This window comes from Trifolium pratense, linkage group LG5 (assembly GCF_020283565.1).
Source record: "Trifolium pratense cultivar HEN17-A07 linkage group LG5, ARS_RC_1.1, whole genome shotgun sequence".
Classification (NCBI taxonomy): domain Eukaryota; kingdom Viridiplantae; phylum Streptophyta; class Magnoliopsida; order Fabales; family Fabaceae; genus Trifolium; species Trifolium pratense.
In genome coordinates this window covers 9067804-9088966 of record NC_060063.1, presented here as the reverse complement: position 1 = coordinate 9088966, position 21163 = coordinate 9067804, and the positions used below count along the sequence as shown (strand labels likewise).

Below are 21163 nucleotides of genomic sequence, written 5' to 3'. Positions count from 1 at the left end.
GGTAAAGATTTACCACTTCTCAAATGCATACAAAATCAAAACACAAACTATAAACACTAACTGTCTTAGTATTTGTAAAAGGATTTTTAGAAAATAAACTTCTTTCAACAATGTAAATTGCACAAAACAACCAGTCCCACTGGGCGTGCCAATTTGTTTACACTGATTTTTGGTAAACAACCGCTAGTTTAAATTAATTACTTGAGAGATCAACTAGTAAATCTCGGGACAATTGTTCATGCATTTCGTTAAAGGAAATTTGGAAGTTTATCTTTAAAGACATCCTTACTTTAAAAAATGACAATATGTTTAATTTCTGAAACATATGTTAAATATAATTAAAGCAAGTTCACTCGAACGAGGGAACTAATGAAAAGCAGAATTTGTAAATGCTTTAGAAAATAAAGACTTATGAAAAGTAAATTTGCATTTAGAATGTAAAAGTTACAAAGAAATTGAAAAGGTTCACCGATTCATACATCTTTCTCGAGTAACTCGTTTCTCGCCTTAACATGGATACTTTGAGTGTTTGAGATTTTGTGTAAATGAATTGTGACCACTATTTCGACTATACATACTTCTATTTATAGAAAACTAAGTAACGTCTACCCTAACGTTAAACTACTAAACTTCAGCCACGCGTCCTTTTGCATTTGAAATGAACCAAGACCTTTAAACCGTTGTAACCGTCGAAGTCGAGTCACACTTGAATGATGAAAAATACTAAGTCCATAATCCTTGACTGCTTCGATTCATTGGCTTCTATCGAAATATTCTTCAGTCTCGAGCTATGAAGTTTTTTCCATTAGAATTCTCTTGTTCTTAAAGACATTACCCTTAACCTTCATTCAAACGATAAGAGAGATAATCTCTCTTGTTCTTGAAGACATTAAAGACTAAGGCTATTTAAAGCCATTTTAACAGGTTTATAGCAATAAATGTCTTTGGAACTGGAGATTATAGCATATTTTACCTTGAGCTAAAATATGGGATAACACCCGGGGCACTCTTTAAGCATATTAAATAGTAAGTTTTTATAAAAATTTTATGGAAATGTGTGAAGTCAACGCATTGGAAATCGAAATGATTCACTTTTTGGATAAATTATTTCTTTAAAAGGAATGCTTAAAGAGTGTCCTGAGGACACTGCTTAGCAAGACCCATTAAAAAAATATACAACACTATTAAACTATTGCACAATTTGAATAAGTATCATTATTTATAACATAATGTAAACACAACGTGAATATATTAACATTGAGAATAAAATTATAAATGCTAATTGTTTTCTAAATATTATTTTTTGTTTATTAAAATGAATTTTGTTCTTTGTCATTTTTCTTTTGGTTTCTATGAGTATTATTGGGCAAAAAAATATTTACACATGATATATATATATATATATATATATATATATATATATATATATATATATATATATATATATATATATATATATATATATATATATATGTTTATATTTTTTTTTCTAGTCTTTACATATAATAATGATGAATAAAATAATTATTATGATGTATAACTTTTATATAAGTTTTAGAGGATACTAGACTTGCAAGTTTATATATTTATTAGTTGATTTTTTGAGTTTTTATTATAATATTTATTAATTTAATTTTTTTTTTTTGTAGTTTATAGTGTTTAGTTTATCATTCTCATAATTCAAAAGTAAAAGCTTAGAAAACTTTCTAAATTATGTTAAAATGTGATATATTCTAATTAATTGTTTTTTTGAAGAAGCGATATATTCTAATTAATTGATTACTTCTTAATAGAAATATGGGTATAATGAGTACGAGTATGAGTACTCAGGTACTCGGAAAGGTATGTGCACAAGTACAAAAATTACTTCTCATGTATGTATGAGTCTATAGTATTTTACTCATACCATATTCCTTGTCATCCCTAGTATATAGTATATATGGTATTTCACAACAACAAAATATTTAGAGGGTACCGATTATTATTTTAGTACTAGCAAGATACCAATAAATTTGCACAACTGTCTTTTATTTTTACGCGTGTGTGTTGATGGTGGCTCTGCAAGTGCACAGAATCGCAATCAAGTAATAAAGTGATAATTTATCGTTCTCTACAGGAATTGTGTCAAAATTACTAGTTTCGCTTATGAATTTGAAAAGTAAAAGTGATTTGTATTCACTTTATTTGTTTGAAAGAGTTGTGCAAAAAAATAAAGAGCAGGAAAGTAAAGGACAAATAATAATAAAAGTGTGTGTGTCCACACTGAGTGGTTAAGTGTTTTCGAATCACTCCCTCACTTCTGCTTGGTAGTTAGTTGTTAATTTTCCTTGTTCCTCTCTATTAGGATTAGTCTTTATAAAATAGGTTCAGGAGCACTCATTGACTATTTCTATTACAATATGAGAAGAGTTTAGTATAGGTTGCCTTTACGTTGTTTATAATTATCCTCGCCCCAGTCGGTTCCACTTCTTCGTAGTTATTTATACTTAGGTATCCTTACCGTCAAGGCTCAATGGTTTCAAAAGTTGTCATGTGTGCCTATACTAGTTCTCACCCTAACTCATGTAGAATTGATTGTTCTTATTATTAGTTTTAATCCTACACTCAAACGACATATACTGAATTTAATGGTATCCTTAAGAGATTTGAATGTACGTCATTCGTTCAGGAAAATTAGCTTCGTTTCCTATGCGATATCCACTAATTTTCCTTAGAGTTTATTCTAATATGATCAATATTAAAATAAAGAATAAAAACCGGACAATAAAAGAGTTTATGTAAGAACAATTGAATTTAACACCAAATTATACAATACCAAGCATTCGTAAGGGAGTTCATCTACTCCACCTAACCTACGAAAAATAAATTACAAAGACAATAAAGAAAAGAACCTTATTGGCCTAGGAGTTCCTTGGCCCTCCTTGCCTCCTCCTTAGAGTTCTCCTAACTCTAGAGTGAATATTGAATAACTCTCAATATTTTGGAATGAATAATAGTGAAGGAGGAGAACTCCTTATAGTTTTTCAGCTGCGTTTTGGGCTTTTCTGCGCGTCCATCGCATCCATCGTGGCCACAATGGCGTGTAATTTCGCCTCATCGTGGTATGATAGAAGATCTTCTTCAGCTTTTCTGCTTTTTCAACCGCCCTCATCGTGCCACGCTTGATCTCATCGTAGGTACGATGGTTGCACTGTTTATTACGTTTTTGCCCTTTTTTTTATGCTTTTTCCACTTTTCTTGCTTCCGGGCCAAGTAACTTCACTTTTTCAGGTGTTTGCTTGTTTTTAAGCCATTAAAACTACCCTAAATTACTACTAAAAACATCATATAATTGACTGTCATCATATGTAAAAAGAAGGAATAAGTGAAAAGAGGAAATATAAAAGAATAGATGAAGAGAAATAATTTAAGTTTGTTTTCAAAATAGTATATGTACAAATTATCATTTGTCAAAAAAAAAAATATGGAATTGAACTTTAAAAAAATTTATGTAATTATTTATAAAAAAAAATCAGTTATTTGATAGATAATTTATACATAATACATAAATATAAATATAAAAGGGTTAGAATTTACAATAGTTTTGTATTTTTAGCCAACATATATATATATATATATATATATATATATATATATATATATATATATATATATATATATAATATATTTATTATCACATTTTTTTAAGCGATATTTATTATTACATGACATGTATGATTCTATGATTCATTTTTAATACATGAAAAATTAAGAAGTAATCTCATTAAAAAAAGAGAAAGAATTAGGAATTTTGATCAATTCCAAATTCATTTATATTTGTTGGTGGTATTTTTTATGATTGATATGCATATAGTTGGTTGGTGGTGTTTTTGTTGATTGAAATGCATTACTCTTAATAAATGAAAATATAGAAAAATCAATTGTGTATGATTTGTCAAATTTTCAAAATATAATATTTCTATTTTTTTTTTGTTACCATGATACCAGTACGGAATTTTCACCGTAGGTAGCTATGAGCACAAGGTGTGTTCTCTCCTCTAAACTGAATTTTTCTAATACGCATGAGCCAGAAATCGAATCCCTGACCACGCTTATAAAGGGACCAAAATCCTTACTGCTATGACCAATCCATTGTTGGTCTATTTTTTGTGTGGTCAAGTAGTGGCAAAAAATCAATCTTAAAGGCAAATAAATGAAGTGTTCGGAGTTCGAACCCCGACTTCTTGTTGGTTTATTTGAACCAATTCATTGTTGGTCTATTTTTTTCTAATTTAAATCAATTATATATATTATTCTTGTGTTTTTATCAATTTTTTAATTAAAATTTGTAATACTTAAATTTATTAATCATAAACAAAATTCTCAATTTTAGATTAATTTCAAAATTAATTATCAATTAAGAGTAAGTTTGTTCTCTATTAGAGTTAATTTGTCTTTTTGTTTTTTTAATGATAGTTCCTCCATTTCTAATTATAGGAATCTTTTATAAAAATAAAATTGTCTCGAAATATAAGATCCTTTATGATCTGGTTTGTTCAGAAATGTTTTGTCTTCACTTATCGTGATTTAGCTGGAGTGAATACGAAATGGTGTTGTTGAGCTGATTTCTTGGTCTTTGATGGGGGAGAGGTACCTGCAAGATTATTAGTACTTCGACGCTCAAATGACATCAAAGTGTCAAACTTAATAATATGATTTTTTCTATAATTTTTTACCGGATAATCGTCTTACAAGAAACTAAGAATTCATTTTTTTTAGGAGTTGTGGACTAACCCAATATTAAATCTTAAATTTTTAATGGGAGAGTAAATATTCGCCCGCGAAAATGTGGATTTTTTAAATTTAGTACTCCTATGTTTATTTTATTTAGAGTTTAGAGTATATATCAAAAGCAATGCTAATATGCTATGTTGTAACAATGGAATTCTGAATCCAAATTCATTCTGGAATCTAATTTATTTATTTATTTTTAGATCATCCATATTGGTATCATCATTAAGAATTATGTATTCCTAGGATTGAGTTTGCTATATGCAAGGCATTTGAAGAAGGTGTAATACTATGGAACACGGACACCGACATATCGACAATGATATTAATTTGAGAAATAACATAAGTGTATGTTTGGTTTCAATTCTGGAGCAGCCAGAATTGATTCTAGACGTATAGAATTAATTCTGGCTTGTTTGGTTTCTCAAAAGTAGAATTGATTCTGCCTCCAGAATTGATTCTACTTGAAGCTAGAAATCGTAGCTTCTGATTAGAATTGATTTGTACCCTCAAATTCTTTGTTCAACTCACTTTTGTATGATTATATCCAAACATAAATCAATTATGTCAAACTCAATTCTATCAAAATCAATTATGTCAAACTCAATTATGTAAAAATCAATTCTGTCCACCGCAAAACCAAACACATACTAACTCATTGTAATTATGTGTCAATGTTCAGTGGCGGAATCAGAAAAACTAGTGTAGATGGACAAAAAAAATTATAATATATTAATGGTTTAATCGTACTTTTGGTCTCTTATTTTATCAAACTCAGCAAAATAGCCATCTATTTTAAAATGAAACTTTTTGGTCTCTCTATTTTCATATGTTGCAATTTTCGTCTCAATCCATATTTTTACTATAATGAAAAAATATGCTGGTTTAATTTTAAGATTAAAAAAGGAAGAAATATAATGTTCTAGAAACAGTTTTTTGATGATACAAGAAAAACTAGAATATCATCATCATCATTCGGTTAATCAGTTAGTAATAATGATTTAAAATGCAAAATAGTAGTTAATTTTTACTTCCTGTAGTAAACATCAAGTTAGCAAAGTTGAGCATTATTCTCAAGAATCAAGTTTCATTAGATGAACAATAATCAAGTAGAGCCAAAACTCAGAATATGTTTTCTCAAAAATTGACAACAGTTACAATATAATAAAAAACTCAAATTTATCCTTTAATCCTATATACAAATACAAGGTTACTCTTCTTTGAAATACAAAGACTCAATATAGCACTGAAAAAATGAAAACATGCACAAATAAATTCAAAACAACAGATTACACATGTCTCTCAGCATTCAACTCCACATTGTTTGAGTATAGGACCAGTTTGTTTAGGTAAGAAAGGATCAATCCTCACCCAAATCAATGAGAAAATTGATGCCAAAAGGATTGACCAAAGTACCACAATAGTAGGAGTCCTATTTTGTTTTCCCATTAGACCTTTAAGGAAAGGATATAAATGAACAATGACCCAAAATGCAAAGAACAGTTTCCCAAATAAAGGTCCCCATGAACCAGAACCACTATTTATTGCATCAGAGACACCGGCAACAACGCCAACAATGTTCAAGATTATAAGAGTTGTTGGTGGAATGAGAAGTGTTGTCCATTTGAAAAGATATAATTCTCCGAATTCAGCATCATCGGCTGCTTTTGCTGTGACAGTGAAGTTTGTGTCTACTCCTGCAAGAACTTTTAGGAGACCTTGAAACACTGCAAAAAGATGCGCCGAGACACCTCCAATCACCCAAAATTGCTCGTTTCTCCACCAATCTTCGATGGCAACTCCACTCCATCGAAGCTCGAGTACGCCGGTTAAAATGATGGAGATAAATAGTGCCATAAACCAAACACTAGCAAGGTTGGTCAGCTACATAAAAAAAAAAAAAACTTACATTTAGCGGACAAATATCTACTAGCGTCGTTATTCTCAAAGTTTTCGATTGAAATCACAGTCATGTTGCATAACTGATCACAAGAATTTTATAGATGTGTACTTACAGTTGGAATGATGAACTTTCCGGTAAGAAGACACACGGCTGGAATTGTGCAGTATGCAAGCAAAGGGATTGAAGTGAATGGATAAACAATGGTATTAGTATAAGCCAATCTCTCTAGATACTTTAATTTTCCTCCATAACCATACCACAATGGACAATGGCGACTAAGGAAAATCTCGACAGAACCAAGAGCCCATCTAAGAACTTGGTGCAACCTATCTGATAGATTGATTGGTGCAGATCCCTTGAAAGCTGGTCTCTTTGGCATGCAATATACTGATTTCCATCCTCTACAATGCATCTTAAATCCAGTCAATATATCTTCTGTGACTGAGCCATAAATCCATCCAATCTGTAACGGAAAACAAATTTGTCAGAATGATTCACAGATATTACAAGATTAACGGTGAATCATACCACAGGGTTAATCATCGAATGACGTTTCCACTTATCAGTAAACTATGAGTCGTATCCAATAGTAATCATGGAACTAATATTGTACCTTATTTTATGTTGTACAATTTTATTGGCCTAATTCATGTGCTTGCTTCATGTGCAAGCAAAGCATCAAGAAAATCAAAACATGTTTTTGATGTGTAAAGATTAATGAGTTTTATTTTTTACCTCTTTTCCCCATTCAGTCTTCTCTTCATAGCCACAGCTTATGTTATGAATGGCTTCCTTAACCAATGATTGTGTATTTGTGCCTTCAGGAAGTCCTCCATTTTCCATCAAAGTTGAAGCAATGAAAACCGGCGACTGTCCGAATCTCTTCTCGAAATTTTTCTGTGACATGAGTGACGATTTCTCTAGCTCATCATACCCTTCAAGTCCTTCTTCAATCTCTTCAAGATCAAACATGGAACCAGAACCTTTTCTAACATAATCTTTCCCTCCCATTTTCTTCTTCTTGTACAATCTACTAAAGAGACCTGATGTTCCTGACTTCTTTTTCGATTTCGTCTTCCTTGAACCACAACAAAAGCAACACCATTTAGGCCAACAATCACATGTCATCTTTGGCCTTTTCTCAGAAACTGGTGGATCATAACCATACAATGCTTGTCTGTTGAACACAGTACCGGTACCGACATATACTGGACCTTGAATTCCATCAAGCCCTTTCATATTGATCTATGATGAAAACAACATTGAAAAAGGTTCATTTATTTTAAACACAATTTGCACACATTTGTTGAGTTGAATTTTAAGAGAATTAATGATACTTACATCAAAGAAAACAGTGTTGCGATTAGCGTATCGATCGTGACGATCAATACCATCAAATCTTTGAGGAAATTGGACATAGCAGAGTTTCTTCCCTAGCTGAGGATCCATTAGGAAACACATGGCCTCCCTAATAGCCTTACTATTGTTGATGTAGTGATCACAATCAAGATTCAACATAAATGGTGCATTTGTGAGCACGGCAGAAACTCGAACCTTTGAAAGATAGACAACAACGTCAACAAAATCAAGAGTTATACTTATAATTTCTGATATGATATCCTAGTCTTGCAGGAACTAAATATTTCAAAATCAAGTTTCTGAACTTACCAAAGCATTCATGGCACCAGCTTTCTTGTGATGTGGATAACCGGGACGCTTTTCACGCGAAATATACACAAGTTTTGGCAGTTCCTTGCCTTCCACGTCTAGTGCACCAGCACTTCCTAAGTATACCTGAAAAGCCAAGTCCATAAGCATATCACTTGAGAAAAAAACCTGAGAAAAACTTATAAGCATATCACAAGTTATTTTCATAAGAACAGATTAGAGGATGAAATAGCCAAACCTGAATCATTCCTGGATGATCGCGAGTGTTGTTACCAGGCCATGGAGTTCCATCCTGCATAACCCAACCTTCTTCTGGTTTCTTCAGAGCTTTTGCCACCAAAGCATTAATTTTCACTTTAAATTCTTCATATTCTCTCTGCCATGCAACAAAAACACAAGAACTACTTTAGGGCCGGTTTGAATCAACTTATTTGAGTTTATCTATTCGCAATCATAACTACTCGTGAGACTTTCTGGAAGAGCTTGTGGAAACAGCTGATGCATGTCTATAAGCTGTTTCCAGCTCATTCAGATAAACTCTTAAGAATAACATATGAAAACAACTTATGACATGTCGATAAGTCGTTTTCAGCTTAATTAAAAGCCTATGCTATAAGCACTTAATTAAGCTGTTTATCCAAACATGACGTGAATCAAGAAAAAAAATCGAAAACTTTATATCTTACCTTCATAGACCTTCTTTCTTTGACAAAAGTAGGCTCAACTTTATCCTTCAAGTAATCAATCTTCTCATTGAAATAATACTCAGGTGCCCTCGGTTCAATACTATACTTTTTACAAAAAGGAACCCACCTTCTAGCAAACTCAGAAGTTTCAGCCAAACAATCAAACAAAAGCATAGAAGCACCATCATCTGATACATAGCATGTGACTTTGTCGACAGGATAATCGACAGAAAGTATTGACAGAACAGTGTTTGCTGTTATAATAGGTGGTTCTTTCAAAGGATCAACAGAACTAACAAAAACATCGACAGGTGAAAGTTGGTTTGGTTCACCTTCACGTTCGAATCTTATAGATAAACGGTCTAAGTAAGTTTCACGTGTGATTGGTAACCATTTTGGAAACTGATCAAGTATCCATGATAATGCAAACCATATTTCACATATAACTGATATGAGCCATAAAGGGTATGCATCATATGCTGGTGTTAAGATACGGAAACGGAAGAAGAAACATAGGATTACAAGTCTCATCACGATTACTATGCGGTATGGATTTATTAAGCTTGACGGTATTGGAACTTTGCGCCATAATGGTTGTCTTGCTTCAGCCATACTGTAATAATAATCACAAATACAAACATAATTAGTGACACTTTGTGCCTCCAAATAACATACCTTAAAGATAATCTAATTTGAACTTATGTTTCCTAAGGCTGAAAATTTAGCTTATAACTTATTTCATTAGCTTATACGTTTGAAGTCGATGTGTTTGGTAAACAAGCTTACCTCATTAGCTTATAGCTTTATTATGAGAGATATGAATTCCCTACATTACTATAGCACACAATTATCTGTCGTAGTTGATCTCGATGACTAATTTGAGATTGAATGTTTCATATAACAGATTCACTAAATCGGTTTTAAACATCTCAACCATTGATTTAAATCATACGGACCAAATTAGTAATTTTTGCCACAGTTACTACTGAGAATCCATCTTCTTATGTGAGATTTAAGTCGAACAGTCCTAACTGTTGATTTAAACAATCTCAACCGTTTGATTTAAATCGAAAAGAACCCTAATAGAAAGTGATGACTTACAGGTATTCATCTTCTTCACCTGGATCTTCTTTACCATCCTCTTTGTTTAGTAAACCTCTCTTTTCTTGCCTTACTTTCCATTTCTCAACTCTTTCTTGCCATTCTGCATTGCTCAGAAATTCCTTATCCCCTTCCAAATCCTTGCCAGTAACTACACAACCGTAGAGCCGAAGATACGATAAACAAAAGATAATATTCCAAAAAGAAAAATTATGATCACAATCCTCACAGAACATTAGTATTTTTCCAAACTTAAACAAGGTTATTACCACTTCCAGCCGAAGAAAAAGCTTGTCCATTAGAATACAATTTCTGTTGATTGTAGTCTCCATTTTCCTGTAAACAATCACAACAGTTCCATAGTCTCTTTTAGTTATTCATATTCAACCAATACTAATTGTCTAATTCACTATTTCTGCATAATTTGTGTTTTAAGTAGAATTAATTTAACATTCTTGAGTATGGTTTCATATCATTAAAAGAAATTACCGCATGATTAACATCGCGGTGCTGGTCTAGATCCTCATGATGATTCTTAATTGGAAACTCGTCTTCAAAATCATCTCCATCAAGGTTCTCATCTTCATCTCCAACCACTCTTGGACAGCCTGCAAGGAAGTCATTATCATCATCAAAATCAGTTTTAAACGCTGAATCATATTGGACGGTTGAGATTTAAAACTACGGGATACAGTTACAGCAGAAAATCTATTTCCTATAACGAATCACATTTCATCATTTAGATATTTGTTAAATTATTTTAGAAACTAACATTATCGTATATGTAAATAGTGAGATCTGATTGGACGTCTGTGTAATACTTTTTTTACATTGTCAGTGCATACAAATTAAACTTTACGATAACAAAAAGTTTCACTAAAGGCTAACCTTTATGGCGCTTATAGCGAGTGTTGCATTGAGGACAACATTGATTGCCTTCACTCCTCTCATACTCATAACAAGGTTTACAAACAGGAAATCCACACACAAGACAAGCCACAAAAAGCTCTCCATTTTCCTTATGTCCGATCTCATCACCACAAACTCGACATATTTTCGATGAAGATTTACTGCTAGGAGGCTGCTTATGCTGCAAAAAAAACAAAAATACATGTAAGACCAATGTTTTAAAACTGAACTAAAATTGGATCTGACAATACATTCAAGTCATGATTCAACTACTTTTAACCGCTCTCAAACTAGGACTAAATCGTAACCTATGAAGCACATACTCCAAAACGGACACCTCACACGATACAGACACTGCTGATATAAAAAACATAAGCCACTGCTACATATATAGCAATTTATATATAAAGGTGTTCGCCACTGACAAATCGGATATTGCGACACACATGATCTTAAAGGTGTCCGTGCTTCATATATCATAACCAAACCATAGACACAATCATACCAGTTTACATTTCAACCGAGTGATCTATCTAGTTCGGTTCGATGTTAAGCTAGAAGGAAGACATTAAAAAACATGCAATTTAGAACAGAAGAAAATGAAAGAAAGAAATTACAAATACCTCATCAGAGTCATGTGAGAAATTTGAATTAGTGCCGGTGATCAAACCAGCCATGGTGTTTGTGGCCATGGCAAGAAGCCAAAGTTTGTTACAAAATAGCAAAATAAAACTTAGAAAGAAGAGTATAGAAGAAAAGAGTTATATAAGAAATGGTTAGGTTGAGAGAGTAAGACATCAAAATCATGGTTGTAGGATGGAAGAGAAGTGTGTACCAAACTGTGAGTTGGAATGTCATAGGTTTGAGTCTAAGAGACGTTATGGAAAGAGTATGTGATTGTTTGTTGTGAAAGGCTTTTCTTTATTTATTATTATAAACATTGCTTTGATTTAAAGGTGATGATGTCTTCTTCTTCATACATGATTAATAAGATACGTCTTGTTTGATATTTCACTTAATTATGCTGGTTATAATGTCACATTCTAGCTTTTAATTTTGAGTTCATATTAATAAGCAGAAAAAAAAAATGAAGACCTCTATAGTAGGATGCGTATTTTATAGTTCTTACTAGTAGTAATATAGTCACGCAATTATTGATCTTAGCCATCTGATTTGAGATCAACGGTAAAAAAAATTCTCAATTGATTTTGTTAGTAATTAATTTGGGTCGTCCGATTTCTAGTTGATAGCTGAGATGTAAAATAGCGTATAACTGCGTATTATTTTAACTGCAGTCGATCCGGATCCTACATGTAGATGATACATATTGGACATGGACATAAAGGAGTTATAATGTCACATCTCACATTTTTTGGTGACAATTAATGGGAAAATTGCCTCAAAAAATTATTTAATGGAAAAATAGAACGTTCACATTTTAAGATCTCCAATCCAAAGTTCAACAATGAAACATAGAGATTAGAGATGTGTCTTGGAATTTCAATCCAATATTATAGCTTATATTATTTAGGAATATTAACATTTTACATGGTTTTTTTTTCTTATTTCTTAGAAAATAAATTGGGTTTTCCAACATATTATTATTTGAAATTTGTTGACAAAGTGATAAGTATAACTAAAACTTTTACGCACAATTGTGAGATTCTGAGTTCAATTTTAAGTGAATATATACAACTCAATAATATTGATATTGTCGATTAAGCTGAATTTTACATACCGTTTTCCTATCTGTTTATTTTTACCTACTTTATCCTTTTATAGTTTGCTGCTCTTGTTGTGCAAGTTTAGAACTATGGCCAAAATTTCATGGCCCACAAGGAAGCTATGTGGTATGGGAGTGGACTTGGATCACAACTGGTTTTATTCCATTTTCAAAAATGGAAAAATATATGGAGCTTATTTTCTCACTTTTAATATACTTCTGGCATAAAAGTGTGTGGTTCTTTTTTAAAACATGGGGTGGAGGAAGAACTAAGAAGCTCTCTAAAATCATCTGAAAATTGCTTTTTAGTCCCCCTATTCATCTAGATAAAAATTTTGGGTTTGGGCTTTGGGCCTAAATATATAATGCTCTTGTATAAATATCTTGCCCACTTCTCATACTGCTTCTTAGAATTGAGTCTAACTCAATCTTATAAAATCGGTTTGTAAGGGGATGATTATCTCTTACTTATAAATCATGTCCAGATCAAATCACATTCATTGTGTGACTTCTTAACACACTCTCGTGCCCAATACTATTGGACTTTAGTCTCGCATAGATTCTATTACAAATTTTAGTCATTGTTTTTTAACTATCATGACATTCAATAGTTAAATTCTTCAACCATTTTTAATGAAAATGAATATGGAGGTAGCTGCCCCCAATTATCTGAACCTACATCCCTTCTCTAGATAGGGGAGGGAACGGGTTGTCTCCGGTGAAAATTCCACTGGATTCTCTGCAGTGGACATCTCAACCTTTTAAATTTGTTTTTAATTGAATCAACAACAAACAAAAAAAAAATGAATGGTCAAGATTGCAATGGAGAAAAATTTCATGGGCGACAATGTCTTCCCATTATTTTCCTATTCAAACCCAACTTTTTTTACTTTTCTAACCAATCTCCTAGGAATTCATTAGCAAATTTTTTTTCCAAAAATGCATTTGGTGATGGTAAAGAAAAGTATTGTGTAAATTGCCACATGAGCTTTGAGATTAGAAAAGCATTGTCAAAATTGCCACATGAGCTTCAAGAGGTATATATCCCATCTTTCATTTCCTTTATTATAAATAAATAATGTTGTTCTAAATTAATGCATCTATGATTATATTATGAGTTATTCATGTTATCCATCTTATGTGAATATGACACATTATATTCAAATGGATTCAATTCAACCATTGTCCAGTTTTATGCACCAAACTGTTTGAAAATATATATCTTCTATTAAATACCTTTTTTTTTTTTTGTAAATCAGATGTATCATCCGCGAAGTGGAGACTAATTCTCTCGAAATAACTAAAATTCATTTAAGGAGTTGTTTTTCTATTAAATACTTAACAATCACTTACAGAACAATTTGTGATTCAATAAAAATTTATTACATGTATAGTATGGTAATAAATTTATTCTAAGGTTTATCCAAAGAAAGTAATGAAAGCTTCTCAACCAAATGTATGCACATTTCCCTCTTCAATCAAATTCATGACTTCTAATCCTTACTTTCAATGTTACTTCTTCAAACCTTCTTCAACTTGACACACTTTGATCAACCGCGACAAAAACATTCGCAGAAACAGCTTCATTTGTTTCAATCACAACGCGATTATCCGACACAGTCCTAAGAACATGATTAGGAAAACTGCTACCATTTGAACTCAATGAGTATTGAACATTTTGAATAAGATTAGGAAAAAGAAGAATGTTATTAAAATCAACATTCCATAAAGTTCCATTCCCTTGCATAGAACTTTTCGCAACCGTTGCTTTTAGATTCATCCCTCTAGCAATGTTCCTATCAACAAAAACTTGTTTAATCTGTTGAAAAGGACTATTAGATTTATCCAAATGAACAATTTCAACACCGGTATCCGATCCGGAAAACATGTTATCAACAATAGTAACACCATCTAATACACCTTTCATAGATTTCAACACAATATTAGCATCACCAAGGAAGAAGCTACTAGAAATATGAAGTTGAACAGGATCTTCGGCAACAATACTCGTATAATCCATGTACGAATTCACGATCCTTGTTTGCGTTAAACCAGGTAATTTTAAGTAAATTCCAGTACCGCCGAATCCTGTGGCCTTATTGTAACAATGTACACCAGAAAATGTGTTGGCTTGACCAGTTACCATAATTCCTATATTAGCCGAGAAAATTACAACATCGGTGACAGCGTTATCGTTACCTTGGAGATTTATTGCTGTTCCTGAGAAATCCCTTTCGTTTTTATCTCCTCCGGCGGTTATGTGTTGGCCAAGGAAAGTGTTTCTTATGTATGTTTCATGGCCACTTTGGACTAAAATTCCATTTGTGTTGAAATGTGTAATGTAACAATTGTCTATGTTTGTTCTGAGTGAGTTAATGACAGAAATACCCCCTCCTCTATAGTTTGAATCTAATAAGAGATCCTTGAAAGTTATGTACTCAAAATTGTAGGCTGATGAAGGTGAAATATTTGATAAATCAATAATGTAGCCATTATTAGGAAAATCATCTGAGGCTTTTATTGTTCCTCCATGTATCTGTTTTTTCATCAAATACACAAACAAAAGTCACATTGAAATGTCAAATATTTTTATTTCTTTTGAATACTTTATTGAATACTCCCTCCGAAAAGCAAAAATATCTTTTACAAATTCATTGAATAATTGATGTATATGGTCCATAAATAGACCAGATACATCAGTTATTTAATAAATATGAAAAATGAATATTTGCTTATATATATATATATGAGATTAGAGGGGGTAGACAAATTTAAAAGGAAAATACTTTTCTAATATATTAATAGAAATAGTCAATACTCATTTTTCTTGGTCTAGTTATACCAACTGCTAAACCATCATGACTAAAATATACTAAATTGTGGCTACTTGTCTCAAAAATTGAATTTGGCTTTGAAATAATGTCTTGAAACACTGCCAATTGTCAAAATAATAACAAAGGGTGTGTAAAATTTGGTAGATACTTTTCATATTATAAAAATGTGAGCATGAAGTATATTTCTCGTCGGTCTTGAAATGCAGCAGAGTTAAAACTTTTAGAGCAATGTTGTCACCTATGTGGTTTTACTAGGCTTTAGAAATAGTCTCTTCAATGATATTTGAATACTTTTCATTAAAAACTATATGCGAATGTAAGTTAACAAATGAGACAGTTTTTGCAGGCATACCATGAGGTTTCCAACGCCGGCTACCGGAAACATTAATGACCTACTGATCATGTAATTTCCACCTTCAAGATTAATTTGTGCACCTCCAAGGTCTTTTATGCCTTCCAGCAAATGTCCTTCTTTTAGATCATTTGATGGCATTGCTGCATCTGCCATGGCTGCAAGTAGTGCATCAGTGCTATCTGAATTTCCTGTTGGGTCTGCACCATAGGATGTCACTTGGATTACTCTTGGATTATTCATACCCTACATAAAGAAGAAGAAAATCATCAAACATTTGATATTTTTCCACAAACAAAAGGACAAAACTTAGATACACTGCTAAAAATATTATATAATTGTCACCAAAAATAAGAACGGTGTCTTTAGCACTGTATCTAAAGTACAGTGCTATAGACACCGTTCCTATTATAGTACTGCATCTAAGTTTTTTTCCTGATAAAAAAAGTACTAAACCAAAGGCTCAAAGTTGTGCATGATTGAATTTACCTCATTTGGTTGAGGAGAAGGAGGAGATGAGAAAGAAGATGAAGGTGTTGAAGCAATGGAATCATGTCTTGTTAAAGATTTCCTAAAAGATTTCAATCTATCTATTGTTTCATGATAACTTTCACCAGAAATTTTGCCAATAGGTTCATTCTTCTCACCATGAACACCAATTACAATGAAACAAACAACCTCAAGAAACAAAGAAAAAATCACAAGAGATTTTCTTGTCATTTTTGTTGGTATATTTGGTGACAAAACTTTAAGATTCTTCTAAGGTTAGTGGAAAACGGTTGAGGAAAAGTATTATAGGTGTGTCTCCATTTAAATAGGGTAGAGGGAAAATATAATGAGAGAGAGACAAGACATGGAAAGAAGTTATGTTAACTAAGATTTGATAAGAAAATGTGTAGGGACAATTTTATTATTGAATCATACATGTCACACCTTCATTTTTTTTAGACTATGATATTTAATTTAATGAATGTTGCTATGTAAGATTTTTTCTATGACTTGATAGAAAAGTAAGCTATTACCAACTTCTTACTTTTGGGATTGTACTAGTTTGAAATTTGTGTAAAAGGTATTTTGGAGAGTAGGAAGAAAGCACACTTGTAGTTTTGTTTGATTACTATTTAGTGTTTTGATTTTTATAGGCTAATGATCACTAAATGGGCATGATAAAATTTTCAATGGGGTAATTAAGTTAAGGTAGTCCTCTAGTGTAGTGGGGGTGAGGGCAGGAGATATAATAGCCTTAAGACTCGGTACACCTCCCATTTAAAGCATTAAATTATAATAGTAAAACCCAATTGTATTAGATTTTAATTTATATACTTATAACATGTAATTGTCATAAATAAATATAATAAAAGAAAATACGAGGAAATTTTAGATTGATATTTTTTTTTAGAAACGTTATTTATTTAATTTGAGTTTTGAGATCTTCTATATTTTTATGAGTTTCTGAACCTTAACTCAAATTGTTTTCTACATAAAAATAAAAGTTTTAAAAGAAAAATTATTATTTTGTCAAAACAAATTGAAAAATTTATTATTGCACCCATGTACTTGTATTTATTAAAAAATATATATTTTAATTAATAGCTATTATCTCGTTCCTATATTTCATCAAATTACTTAAAAAGGTGAGTGATATTATTGAAAATTATCTAAAATTTTGATTGATGTCGAATTGAATGGATTCTTAAGTGTGAAAAAAAATTGGAAAAATAATGTGGAGTATAGGTCATTGGATCATAAATATAAAACAATATTTAAATCTAAAAGAAATTGAGAGAAGTTGATTGATGGTTGAGATGTGAAAATTGAGAAAATTTGAGAACAAAAAATTGAGAGAATCCATTCTCGAATTTTACGGTGGTCATTGTGGTAAGGTTTAAAAAAGTGACCTGACAATGATTTGATTTCGATATCAGGTCGATAAATATAAGAGAAATTAAATATTCATACCTAAAAACTCAATTAGTATTTATTTTCCTTCATTTTCACATACTAATTAATATTGATCAAATTGTGTCTTAGTTGCGAGTGCCAAGAAGGATCCCAAGCTTTTACTTTCGAACAAAAGTGTCAACTTTTTTTTTGAATGGCAAATATATTAATAATCATGTCTTTGCACAAAATGAACAAAAGACCGGTAAAAATAAATTACATAATAACGGTGCCGTATATATGCGGACACCGAAAATACACCAAAAACCCACCTAGTCAAGATCTTCCTCCTAATCCCATCTCCCATAATTAGGAACAAAACCCCACCAAATCGAAGTCTTCCACTTAATCCTATAAACAGGAAGGCACCCCTCAGATTCCAGCCAAAAAAATTGGCACTAGACCCTAACTCTCGATCTCGAAGTAAAAGTGATCGGCCCATAACAGCCCCATGAGGCAAAGGCTGATGGACACTGGTAGAAACAACACCTTCCCATCTTAAAGATAGCAAACCCTCCAAAACCCAGCAATCCAATAGAGGTACCATCACGAGGGCGCAATGGCGACACAACTACTGCCAAACACAACACACAACAACAACCGAAACAACATCTAGTCAAAACAAGTCCATCTTGAAAATAGTAAACACTCCAAAACCCTCCAAAACCCAGCAAACCAATAGAGGCACCATCACGAGAACGCAATGGCGACACAACTACTACCAAGCACCACACTCGGAAGCAACGGAAACAACACCGAGTGTCGATTTTCTTTAGTGTTTTGAACAATGTTTAAGTAAGAATACATGGTAAAACTTTCCATTAAAATCAATCTCAGTGTCAATCTTCACACAAATATTTTTCCATCTTTAGGAAGAGAGAAATATATTAAACAAACAATTTGTCTCCACGGTATTAGCAAAACACACTTGTTCTGGACTAGACTAATGCTAGTCCACCTAGACCCTCACAAAGTCCACATGGCTTGCCCAACCACCTCCATGTCAGCATGGCACAACCTCTCCACCAAGATAGGGTAAAATTACTACTCTACCCACTATCTAAGGGTAATATCTTGGCAGTCCCTCTTAATGGGCCTTGGCTAGTCCAGCCCACTAAGAGGACCTTTGGCCCAGAGCTGGGGGCTATAAATACTCTCCCTCATGGGAGAGCAAGGTAGACACTATTCATTACTGCAATTACTCTCTCTCTCTAACTTCTCTCTAGTATCTCTTTTGCTCTCTACCCTTACTGACTTAGGCATCGGAGCACCTGCAGGTACAACCCCCCCCTCCGTGGATCATCTGCTCGGACCTGCTGCCTATCACCTGCTCAACGGACTTCCAGCTGGCCTTCTACCTGTTCTGATCAACAGTTAAGATCAGTGGCGCCGACTGTGGGGATCTGAGTTCTCCCCTTCTTTATTTCGAGCAAGAAAACCAAAGAACAAAACCAATCAATCACTTTTTCATCATGGCTAGTTCATCTCATTTCAACAATGACGTTGAGGACGCTGCTCCTCCATCTTCTCCCCGTCTGTCTCCTGCTCTCATCACTGACCTCCAGGCCCTCCCCGAGTCAGACCCTAGAGACGGGCAGGAAACTTCCTGGACTTCTGAGGATGGCGACTTGGTCGTCTTGACTGAGAAGCAGGCAGGGAAGCGCCCTCAGTCCGAGCAGGGCAAATCAGCAGAGACCGACTTGTCCGCTGCTTCAGTTACCAATGCTGAACTAGCAACACTCATTGCTGCCCTGAAACAAACCACCGAAGCTCTCCAAGGCCAGAATCGCCGAATGGACGAGCAGAATCTGAGACTCGATCGCTTGGAAAGGAATCAGCGACTCTCAAGGAACAACTCTCCCCCGAGGAGAACTCCTACTTCTCAATCCCCTCCTCGTCAAGAAACAGTCAGATAACGACGACCTGCCCTCGAGAGGATTGAGCAGCCTGGCAAGAAAAGAGACCATGTCTCCCCTCCCCGCGAGGGTATATCTTCTCCAAATGTGAAAAAAGGAAAAATTGTGGACCGAACACCTCCTCGTCATCATTCTCCCCAGGGACTCAGCTTGATGACCAAACAAGGGCAGCCAGTAAGCCGCAGCCATCACACTGACCAATTCTCCAGGAGCCCTACTCCTAATCGTGAGGGCTCACCTCCCCTAAACTCACAAGAGAGCGACGAGGAGGATCCCCGCTGCCCTTTATCTCACGACATCCTTCAAGCACCCGTTCCAAAGGGATGTGAACGACCACCTGCTCTCCCAGCTTATGATGGACTTACTGACCCAGATGAACACATCGCATCAGTCAATGCTACCCTGAACTTCTTAAGGCTCAGCGGAGCAATTAGATGCAGAATCTTCCCAACTACACTAAGAAAGGGAGCTATGGCCTGGTACCACAGCCTAGCTCCTCGCTCCGTTATCTCATGGATGGATCTGACCGACCAATTCTGCAGGCACTTCACTGCTTCCCGCAAGCAACCAAAAACTGAGGCAGTCCTGGACGCCATCTTCCAAGCTGATAATGAATCTCTCCGCAGTTTCATAGAGAGGTTCAACAAAGAAGCCGTCCAGGTAGAAACAACTGATGACATGAAGAAGTACCTGCTACAAAGGGGCCTTAGGCCAAACAGTGACTTTGCAAGAGCCGTGGGAGTTGAAAAACCGCGCACCTTTAGCGACCTCCTCCTTAAATCTCAAGCCTACATCCAATATGAGGAGCAACAAGCTGCAGATGCTGCCCGTTATGGGCGAGCAGGAAACAACCAGCCTGCTCCTCATTCAAATGCTGAACAGTCCAGCCGAGGAGGAGGAAGACGAAGAGGCGAAAGGCCTAGAGAACCCCATGGACCTCCCAGCACATTCAACAACTATACTCCCCTTAGTAAAACTCGGGAAGAAATTTGGAAAGAGTGCAACTCAGCTGAGTTCACTAAAGCAGGAATTAAATTTCCAAGACAACAACCCTCAAAGCCTGGCCAAGACAAGAGCAAATACTGCAAGTACCACAAAGGCTACGGCCATCTGACTGACGACTGCATCCAATTGAAAGACGCCATTGAAATTTTGATTAGAAATGGGCAAATCAAACAATACGTGAAGAGGGGCAATGCTCCCCGGGCAGAAGCTGCTGAGACCAGCAACACTGAAGAAGCTGCACCAGAAAAATCCGGGCACAAGCCAGTTGCCCTTGCCATCTCCAGACCTGAAGACTTCTTTGTCCCTGACTACTTGGACGACACCTATGTTGCTCCCACACTGAACAAATGGGACG

The 21163-nt window shown here is 34.1% G+C and overlaps 2 protein-coding genes across 2 annotated transcripts; both read right to left on the bottom strand.

Annotated features, from left to right (window-relative positions):
- Positions 1-5880: 5880 nt before the first annotated feature.
- On the bottom strand, positions 5881-11998 carry LOC123884540 (cellulose synthase A catalytic subunit 4 [UDP-forming]-like). The gene is made up of 12 exons (XM_045933654.1): positions 11661-11998; positions 11017-11218; positions 10618-10736; positions 10398-10464; positions 10129-10279; positions 9028-9640; positions 8580-8717; positions 8342-8467; positions 8015-8227; positions 7409-7918; positions 6786-7136; positions 5881-6654 (listed from the first exon to the last, which is right to left on the bottom strand). The coding sequence occupies exons 1-12, from the start codon at positions 11727-11729 to the stop codon at positions 6073-6075; spliced, it is 3141 nt and encodes a 1046-aa protein (XP_045789610.1). The 5' UTR covers positions 11730-11998; the 3' UTR covers positions 5881-6072.
- A 1999-nt stretch (positions 11999-13997) lies between these two features.
- LOC123884848 (polygalacturonase QRT3) lies at positions 13998-17054 on the bottom strand. Its single transcript, XM_045934080.1, has 3 exons — positions 16436-17054; positions 15947-16192; positions 13998-15296 (listed from the first exon to the last, which is right to left on the bottom strand). Exons 1-3 carry the CDS (start codon positions 16664-16666, stop codon positions 14292-14294), a joined length of 1482 nt encoding a protein of 493 aa, XP_045790036.1. The 5' UTR covers positions 16667-17054; the 3' UTR covers positions 13998-14291.
- Positions 17055-21163: the final 4109 nt, after the last annotated feature.